This window comes from Bombina bombina, chromosome 2, assembly GCF_027579735.1.
Source record: "Bombina bombina isolate aBomBom1 chromosome 2, aBomBom1.pri, whole genome shotgun sequence".
NCBI classification, from domain to species: domain Eukaryota; kingdom Metazoa; phylum Chordata; class Amphibia; order Anura; family Bombinatoridae; genus Bombina; species Bombina bombina.
In genome coordinates this window covers 183358282-183368493 of record NC_069500.1, presented here as the reverse complement: position 1 = coordinate 183368493, position 10212 = coordinate 183358282, and the positions used below count along the sequence as shown (strand labels likewise).

Here is a 10212-nt window from a genome sequence, read left to right as displayed (position 1 = left end):
ATTTTTAGATCCAGAACTAGTCTGAAGGAATTCTCCTTCTTTGTTACAATGAACAGATTTGAGTAAAACCACAGACCCCATTCCAGAACTGCAACTGGCACAATTACCCCAGCCGACTCTAGGTCTGAAACACATTTCAGAAACGCCTGAGCCTTTACTGGAATGCGTGAGAGAAAAAATCTTCTCACAGGCGGTCTTACCTTGAAACCTATTCTGTACCCTAGTGAAACAATGTTCTGAATCCAAAGATTTTGAATCGAATTGATCCAAACATCTTTGAAAAAACGTAACCTGCCCCCTACCAGCTGTGCTGGAATGAGGGCTGCACCTTCATGCGGATTTGGGAGCTGGTTTTGATTTTCTAAAAGGCTTGGATTTATTCCAGACTGGAGAAGGTTTCCAAACGGAAACTGTTCCTTTAGGGGAAGGGTCAGGTTTTTGTTCCTTACCTGACATCAATTCTAATGATATCAAAAATGGCATCACAAACAAAGTTATTAGCATGTTAAAGAAGTTTAACAAATGCTATAAGCATTATGGTCTGACACTTGTTGCGCTAAAGCCTCCAACCAGAAGGTAGAAGCTGCAGCAACATCAGCCAAAGAAATAGCAGGCCTGAGAAGATTACCTGAACATAAATAAGCCTTCCTTAGAAAGGATTCCAGCTTCCTATCTAAAGGATCCTTAAAAGAAGTACTATCTGCTGTAGGAATAGTAGTACTTTTAGCAAGAGTAGAGATAGCTCCATCAACTTTGGGGATTTTCTCCCAAAACTCTAATCTATCAGAAGGCAAAGGGTACAATTTCTTAAACCTTGGAGAAGGAGTAAATGAAGTACCCAGACTATTCCATTCCCTAGAAATTACTTCTGAAATAGCATCAGGAACTGGGAAAACTTCTGGAATAACTACATGAGGTTTAAAAACTGAATTTAAACGCTTATTAGTTTTAATATCAAGAGGACAAGACTCCTCCATATCTAATGCAATCAACACTTCTTTAAGTAAAGAACGAATAAACTCCATCTTAAACAAATATGAAGATTTATCAGTGTCAATATCTGAGGCAGAATCTTCTGAACCAGATAGATCCTCATCAGAAATAGATAAGTCAGAATGATGGCGGTCATTTAAAAAATCATCTGAAATATGAGAAGTTTTAAAAGACCTCTGACGTTTACTAGAAGGAGGAACTACAGACAGAGCCTTCCGAATAGAATAAGAAACAAATTCTTTTACATTAACAGGAACATCCTGAACATTAGATGTTGAAGGAACAACAACAGGTAATGGATTATTACTAATGGAAATATTATCAGCGTTTGATAGTTTATCATGACAACTAACACAGACTACAGCCGGAGGAACAGTTACCAAAAGTTTACAACAAATGCCCTTAGCTTTGGTAGAACCGACATCAGGCAGCGTCTTTCCAGAAGTAGATTCTGATCCAGGGTCAGGTAGTGACATCTTGCAATATGTAATAGAAAAAACAACATATAAAGCAAAATTATCAAATTCCTTAAATGGCAGTTTCAGGAATGGGAAAGAATGCAAAACAAAACAAGCCTCTAGAAACCAGAAGCAACTAAAAAGTGAGACTGAAATAATGTGGAAAAAACTGGCGCCAAGTATGATGCCCACGTTTTTGGCGCCAAGTATAACGCCCAAATTTTTTGGCGCCAAGAATGACGCCCATATTTTTTGGCGCCAAAAACGTCCGCAACACACATACGTCAAAAAATGACGCAATCACGTGAAAACTTCCGGCGTCAACTATGACGCCGGACATGACGAAATTTTTGCACCAAAAAAGTCTCGCGCCAAGAATGACGCAATAAATTGAAGCATTTTCTGCACCCGCGAGCCTAACAGCCCGCAATTTAGAAAAAAAGTCAACAAACGTTCCTTCTTTGAAACTGGATTCGGACACAAAGAAGGTACAACTATCTCCTGGTTAATATTCTTGTTGGAAACAACTTTCGGAAGAAAACCAGGCTTAGTACGCAAAACCACCTTATCTGCATGGAACACCAGATAGGGCGGAGAACACTGCAGAGCAGATAACTCAGAAACTCTTCTAGCAGAAGAAATTGCAACCAAAAACAAAACTTTCCAAGATAATAACTTAATATCTACGGAATGTAAGGGTTCAAACGGAACCCCTTGAAGAACTGAAAGAACAAGATTAAGACTCCAGGGAGGAGTCAAAGGTCTGTAAACAGGCTTGATTCTAACCAGAGCCTGAACAAACGCTTGAACGTCTGGCACAGCTGCCAGCCTTTTGTGAAGTAAAACAGATAACGCAGAGATCTGTCCCTTCAGAGAACTTGCAGATAATCCTTTCTCCAAACCTTCTTGTAGAAAGGATAGAATCCTAGGAATTTTTATCTTGTTCCAGGGGAATCCTTTAGATTCACACCAACAGATATATTTTTTCCATATCTTATGGTAAATTTTTCTAGTTACAGGCTTTCTAGCCTGAATCAGAGTATCTATTACAGAATCTGAAAACCCACGCTTTGATAAAATCAAGCGTTCAATCTCCAAGCAGTCAGTTGGAGGGAAACCAGATTCGGATGTTCGAATGGACCTTGAACAAGAAGGTCCTGTCTCAAAGGTAGCTTCCATGGTGGAGCCGATGACATATTCACCAGGTCTGCATACCAAGTCCTGCGTTGCCACGCAGGAGCTATCAAGATCACCGAAGCCCTCTCCTGATTGATCCTGGCTACCAGCCTGGGAATGAGAGGAAACGGTGGGAATACATAAGCTAGGTTGAAGGTCCAAGGTGCTACTAGTGCATCTAATAGAGTCGCCTTGGGATCCCTGGATCTGGACCCGTAACAAGGAACCTTGAAGTTCTGACGAGAGGCCATCAGATCCATGTCTGGAATGCCCCATAATCGAGTTATTTGGGCAAAGATTTCCGGATGGAGTTCCCACTCCCCCGGATGGAATGTCTGACGACTCAGAAAATCCGCTTCCCAATTTTCCACTCCTGGGATGTGGATCGCAGACAAGTGGCAGGAGTGATCCTCCGCCCATTGAATTATCTTGGTCACTTCCTCCATCGCCAGGGAACTCCTTGTTCCCCCCTGATGGTTGATATATGCAACTGTCGTCATGTTGTCTGATTGAAACCTTATGAATTTGGCCTTTGCTAGATGAGGCCAAGCTTTGAGAGCATTGAATATCGCTCTCAGTTCCAGAATGTTTATTGGGAGAAGAGATTCTTCCCGAGACCATAGACCTTGAGCTTTCAGGGGTTCCCAGACCGCGCCCCAGCCCACCAGACTGGCGTCGGTCGTGACAATGACCCACTCTGGTCTGCGGAAGCTCATTCCCTGTGACAGGTTGTCCAGGATCAGCCACCAACGGAGTGAATCTCTGGTCCTTTGATCTACTTGAATCGTCGGAGACAAGTCTGTATAATCCCCATTCCACTGTCTGAGCATGCACAGTTGTAATGGTCTTAGATGGATTCGTGCAAAAGGAACTATGTCCATTGCTGCAACCATCAATCCTATTACTTCCATGCACTGCGCTATGGAAGGACGAAGAACAGAATGAAGTACTTGACAAGAACTTAGAAGTTTTGATTTTCTGACCTCTGTCAGAAAAATCCTCATTTCTAAGGAGTCTATTATTGTTCCCAAGAAGGGAACTCTTGTTGACGGGGAAAGAGAACTTTTTTCTATGTTCACTTTCCATCCGTGAGATCTGAGAAAGGCTAGGACGATGTCCGTATGAGCCTTTGCTTTTGACAGAGACGACGCTTGAATCAGGATGTCGTCCAAGTACGGTACTACTGCAATGCCCCTTGGTCTTAGAACCGCTAGAAGGGACCCTAGTACCTTTGTGAAAATTCTCGGAGCAGTGGCTAATCCGAATGGAAGTGCCACAAACTGGTAATGCATGTCCAGAAAAGCGAACCTTAGGAACTGATGATGTTCCTTGTGGATAGGAATATGTAGATACGCATCCTTTAAATCCACCGTGGTCATAAATTGACCTTCCTGGATGGTAGGAAGGATCGTTCGAATGGTTTCCATTTTGAACGATGGAACCCTGAGAAATTTGTTTAGAATCTTGAGATCTAAAATTGGTCTGAATGTTCCCTCTTTTTTGGGAACTATGAACAGGTTGGAGTAAAACCCCATCCCTTGTTCTCCTATTGGAACTGGATGAATTACTCCCATCTTTAACAGGTCTTCTACACAATGTAAGAATGCCTGTCTTTTTATTTGGTTTGAAGATAATTGAGACCTGTGGAACCTTCCCCTTGGGGGTAGTTCCTTGAATTCCAGGAGATAACCTTGAGAAACTATTTCTAGTGCCCAAGGATCCTGAACATCTCTTGCCCAGGCCTGAGCAAAGAGAGAAAGTCTGCCCCCCACCAGATCCGGTCCCGGATCGGGGGCCATCCCTTCATGCTGTTTTGGTAGCAGTGGCAGGCTTCTTGGCCTGCTTACCCTTGTTCCAGCCTTGCATCGGTCTCCAGGCTGGTTTGGGTTGAGAAGTATTACCCTCTTGCTTAGAGGATGTAGAAGTAGAGGCTGGTCCGTTTCTGCGAAAGGGACGAAAATTAGGCTTATTTCTAGCCTTAAAAGACCTATCCTGAGGAAGGGCGTGGCCCTTTCCCCCGGTGATGTCTGAAATAATCTCTTTCAAATCAGGACCAAACAGTGTTTTACCCTTGAAAGGGATGTTAAGCAATTTTGTCTTGGAAGACACATCCGCTGACCAAGACTTTAGCCAAAGCGCTCTGCGCGCCACGATAGCAAACCCTGAATTTTTCGCCGCTAATCTAGCTAATTGCAAAGCGGCATCTAGAATAAAAGAGTTAGCCAATTTAAGTGCTTGAACTCTGTCCATAACCTCCTCATACGAAGATTCTTTATTGAGCGACTTTTCTAGTTCTTCGAACCAGAAACACGCTGCCGTAGTGACAGGAACAATGCATGAAATTGGTTGTAGAAGGTAACCCTGCTGAACAAACATCCTTTTAAGCAAACCCTCTAATTTTTTATCCATAGGATCTTTGAAAGCACAACTATCTTCTATGGGAATAGTAGTGCATTTGTTTAGAGTAGAGACCGCCCCCTCGACCTTAGGGACTGTCTGCCATAAGTCCTTTCTGGGGTCGACTATAGGAAATAATTTCTTAAATATAGGGGGAGGAACAAAAGGTATGCCGGGCCTTTCCCATTCCTTATTAACTATGTCCGCCACCCGCTTGGGTATAGGAAAAACATCGGGGGGCACCGGAACCTCTAGGAACTTGTCCATCTTACATAATTTCTCTGGAATGACCAAATTGTCACAATCATCCAGAGTAGATAATACCTCCTTAAGCAGTGCGCGGAGATGTTCTAATTTAAATTTAAATGTTACAACATCAGGTTCAGCTTGTTGAGAAATTTTTCCTGAATCTGAAATTTCTCCCTCAGACAAAACCTCCCTCCTGGCCCCTTCAGATTGGTGTGAGGGTATGTCAGAAACGTTATCATCAGCGTCCTCTTGCTCTTCAGTGTTTAAAACAGAGCAATCGCGCTTTCTCTGATAAGTAGGCATTTTAGATAAAATATTTGCAATAGAATTATCCATAACAGCCGTTAATTGTTGCATGGTAATAAGTATTGGCGCACTAGATGTACTAGGGGCCTCTTGTGTGGGCAAAACTGGTGTAGACACAGAAGGGGATGATGCAGTACCATGCTTACTCCCTTCATCTGAAGAATCATCTTGGGCACTATTATTATCTGTGGCATCATTGTCCCTACTTTGTTTGGACACTATGTCACAATTATTACATATATTTAAATGGGGAGACACATTGGCTTTCATACATATAGAACATCGCTTATCTGATGGTTCAGACATGTTAAACAGGCTTAAACTTGTCAACCAAGCACAAAAAACGTTTTAAAATAAAACCGTTACTGTCACTTTAAATTTTAAACAGAACACACTTTATTACTGAAAATGCGAAAAAGCATGAAGCAATTGTTCAAAATTCACCAAAATTTCACCACAGTGTCTTAAAGCCTTAAAAGTATTGCACACCAAATTTGAAAGCTTTAACCCTTAAAATAACGGAACCGGAGCCGTTTTTACATTTGACCCCTATACAGTCCCAGGTATCTGCTTTGCTGAGACCCAACCAAGCCCAGAGGGGAATACGATACCAAATGACGCCTTCTATAAGCTTTTTCAGTGGTTCTTAGCTCCTCACACATGCATCTGCATGCCTTGCTTTCCAAAAACAACTGCGCATTAGTGGCGCGAAAATGAGGCTCTGCCTATGACTAGAGAAGGCCCCCATCTGAAAAAGGTGTCCATACAGTGCCTGCCGTTTTTTAACAACAATCCCCAAGATTATAATAACTATAAAGAGTTATAATCTGCCAAATATGCTTAGCAAAGTAATCGTTTTAGCCCAGAAAAATGTCTACCAGTTTTTTAAGCCCTTATAAAGCCCTTTATTCTTTTACTTAATCTAAGAAAATGGCTTACCGGTCCCCATAGGGAAAATGACAGCCTTCCAGCATTACAAAGTCTTGTTAGAAATGTGGCCAGTCATACCTCAGGCAGAAAAGTCTGCCAACTGCTTCCCCCAACTGAAGTTACTTCATCTCAACAGTCCTGTGTGGAAACAGCAATCGATTTTAGTAACGATTGCTAAAATCATCTTCCTCTTACAAACAGAAATCTTCTTCTCTTTTCTGTTTCAGAGTAAATAGTACATACCAGCACTATTTTAAAATAACAAACACTTGATTGAAGAATAAAAACTACATTTAAACACCAAAAAACTCTTAGCCATCTCCGTGGAGATGTTGCCTGTGCAACGGCAAAGAGAATGACTGGGGTAGGCGGAGCCTAGGAGGGATCATATGACCAGCTTTGCTGGGCTCTTTGCCATTTCCTGTTGGGGAAGAGAATATCCCACAAGTAAGGATGATGCCGTGGACCGGACACACCTATGTTGGAGAAATAAGTTTAACACATATATTTAAAACTTTACATATAAAGTGCCCAACCATAGCTTAGAGTGTCATGAATAGAAATAAGACTTACTTACCCCAAGACACTCATCTACATAAAGTAGATAGCCAAACCAGTACTGAAACGAGAATCAGTTGATTTATTGGTATATAAGAGTATATTGTCGATCTGAAAAGAGAGGTAGGAGAAGAAATCTCTACGACCGATAACAGAGAACCTATGAAATAGATCCCCTAGAGGAAGACCATGGTGTTCAAATAGGCAATACTCTCTTCACATCCCTCTGACATTCACGGCACTCAGAGGAAAACCGGGCTTCAGCCTGCTGCGAAGCACATATCAATGTAGAATCTAGCACAAACTTACTTCACCACCTCCATGGGAGGCAAAGTTTGTAAAACTGAATTGTGGGTGTGGTGAGGGGTGTATTTATAGGCATTTTGAGGTTTGGGAAACTTTGCCCCTCCTGGTAGGAATGTATATCCCATACATCACTAGCTCATGGACTCTTGCCAATTACATGAAAGAAAACCTGACGCACGCTATCTCAAGAAGCCTACGTGCACTTTCCCAACGCTCTGAAATAGGAGTATATTGACGACCCAACAGGAGGAGCCAATGGACAGGTCCCTGTGACAACTGTGGAAGGCTTGTGACTAATTCTCAACAGGTGAAACGTGTCACTACCCATACTCCAAATACATATCTCCAACAAACACTGCACTCTGAGGGAAAATGGGCCTCAACTCAGTCTGAGAACCCCTCTTACTGAAAATGGGACTCCAGCTGAGTCAAAGACAAGATTAGTTTACTAGTGAGGTGGGAGTTTGTTTTTAGAGCTCTTGGGGTTTGGGGATCTTTGCATTCTCCTAGCGGCAGGAAAGAGTAATTCCCATGAGTAATGGATCGCAGAGTCTCACTACATATATGAAAGAAAAACTGAACCTCTTTATCTCAGTATGGTGAGTTTAGACCATTGAAAAGTCTATTTGTTCAGTGCAACAAACACCCTGAAAGTCAGCCAGTTGGTGTGCCTTGAGGACTAAAATTTTTTTCACTTTTGTTTATAATACACATCTCTCATCAAAACCTAAAAAAATGTTCTCTGAATGTATAATTCTAAATGCACATGCTTTAAAACAAACACGCAAAAACATCTGTTGGTAATAGGACTGTTTTATTCATTTCCATGATTAGCCAGACAGAAAAAAACATAATGTATATCTTCAATATATAAAGAAGAAATAGAAAGTTGAATAAAGGTACATAAATTATATTGTACCAACTTCTTATCTGCATTAAACAGAAAAAAATAAAGGATTTGTGGTACAAAAATTCTATGCTGCTGTAGAATGGTGTCATAAAATCAAAAGGCCTGAAAGTGATCATGCTTCTAATTTCACAGATTCCAACATTGAACGTGCATCTTTGTATTCTTCAGCTTCTTCCAAATCTTTTTCATTTTCCTGAAATTAAAAGAACATATTAACAAATACTGTAAAATAAAATACTGTAGCTAGCATATCTTAAGCAAATAATTCTTAATAACTAATAAATCTGCAACATGTAGTACTCCATTAAATAACCAAAAAATATTTATAGAAATGATTTACAAATAAAGTCTTAGTTTGATATTATGTCTAATTGTGATTAATAAATAACAAATTATGCTTACCTGATAATTTAATTTCCATCGTGGGGAGGAGAGTCCACGGCTTCATTCATTATTTCTGGGAATTATGAACCTGGCCACCAGGAGGAGGCAGACACACCCCAGCCAAAGGCTTAAATACCTCCCCCACTCCCCTCATCCCCCAGTCATTCTGCTGAGGGAACAAGGAACAGTAGGAGAAATATCAGGGTATAATGGTGCCAGAAGAACAAAACTAAATTTAGGTCTGCCTACGGAAAAAACGGGTGGGAGCCGTGGACTCTCCTCCCCACGATGGAAAAGAAATTAGCAGGTAAGCATCTAAAGGGGAGGAGAGTCCATGGCTTCATTCATTACTTGTGGGAAACAAATACCCAAGCTCTAGAGGACACTGAATGAAAATACGGGAGGGTAAAAAGGAGGCGGACCCTATGCTGAGGGCGCCACAGCCAGCAAAACCTCTCTCCCAAAAACTGCTTCTGACGAAGTAAAAACATAGAATTTGTAAAACTTTGTGAAAGTATGTAAGGAGGACCAGGTAGCCGCCTTACAAATCTGCTCCATAGAGGCCTCATCCTTGAAGGCCCAAGAAGAAGCCACAGCTCTAGTTGAATGAGCCGTGATCCTCTGTGGAGACTTATGTCCCACTGTCTCGTAAGCCAAACAAATCATACTCCTCAACCAAAAGGACAAAGAAGTTGAAGAGGCTCTCTGCCCCTTGCACTTCCCTGAATACACTACAAAAAGAGATGTAGACTGTCTGAAATCCTTCATAGCCTGAAGATAAAACTTCAAGGCTCGAACCACAACCAAATTATGAAGTAACCTCTCCTTACTAGGACACAAAGAAGGAACAACTATTTCCCAATTGATGTTACGATTAGACACAACCTTGGAAAGAAATCCCAAACCAGTGCGCAGAACAGCCTTATCAGCGTGAAAAACCAGATAAGGAGGCTCACATTGCAAGGCCGCCAAATCAGATACTCTGCGTGCCGATGCAATAGCCAACAGGAAGAGAACCTTCCAAGAAAGAATCTTAATGTCAATAGAGTGCATAGGTTCAAACGGAACCCTCTGCAACACCTTAAAAGGGACACTGAACCCACATTTTTTCTTTCATGATTCAGATAGAGCATGACATTTTATTCAACTTTCTAATTTACTTCTATTATCATTTTTTCTTTGTTCTCTTTCTATCTTTATTTTAAAAGCAGGAATGAAAATCTTAGCAGTCAGCCCATTTTAGGTTTAGCACCATGGATAGCGCTTGCTTATTGGAGGCTTACATTTACCCACCAATAAGCAGGCATAACCCAGGTTCTCAACCAAAAATGGGCCGGCTCCTATGCATCACATTACTGCTCTTTAAATAAAGATAGCAAGAGAACGAAGAAAAATTGATAACAGTTGTAAATTAGAAAGTTGCTTAAAATTGCATGCTCTATCTGAATCATGAAAGAAGAAAAAAATGGGTTAAGTGTCCCTTTAAGAAACAAGTTCAATCTCCAGGGAAGAGCAAAATGTCTAAAGACAGGCCTAATTCTAGAC

At 41.3% G+C, this 10212-nt stretch overlaps 1 protein-coding gene across 1 annotated transcript in view; it reads right to left on the bottom strand.

Moving 5' to 3' along the window:
• Nucleotides 1-8170: 8170 nt before the first annotated feature.
• Nucleotides 8171-10212, bottom strand: part of TBCA (tubulin folding cofactor A) — a 159765-nt gene continuing 157723 nt past the window's right edge. Inside the window, exon 4 of the mRNA XM_053701378.1 lies at nt 8171-8476. Within this exon, the coding sequence (XP_053557353.1) occupies nt 8396-8476 (81 nt within the window). The 3' untranslated portion in view covers nt 8171-8395. The remainder of the gene's footprint in view (nt 8477-10212) is intronic.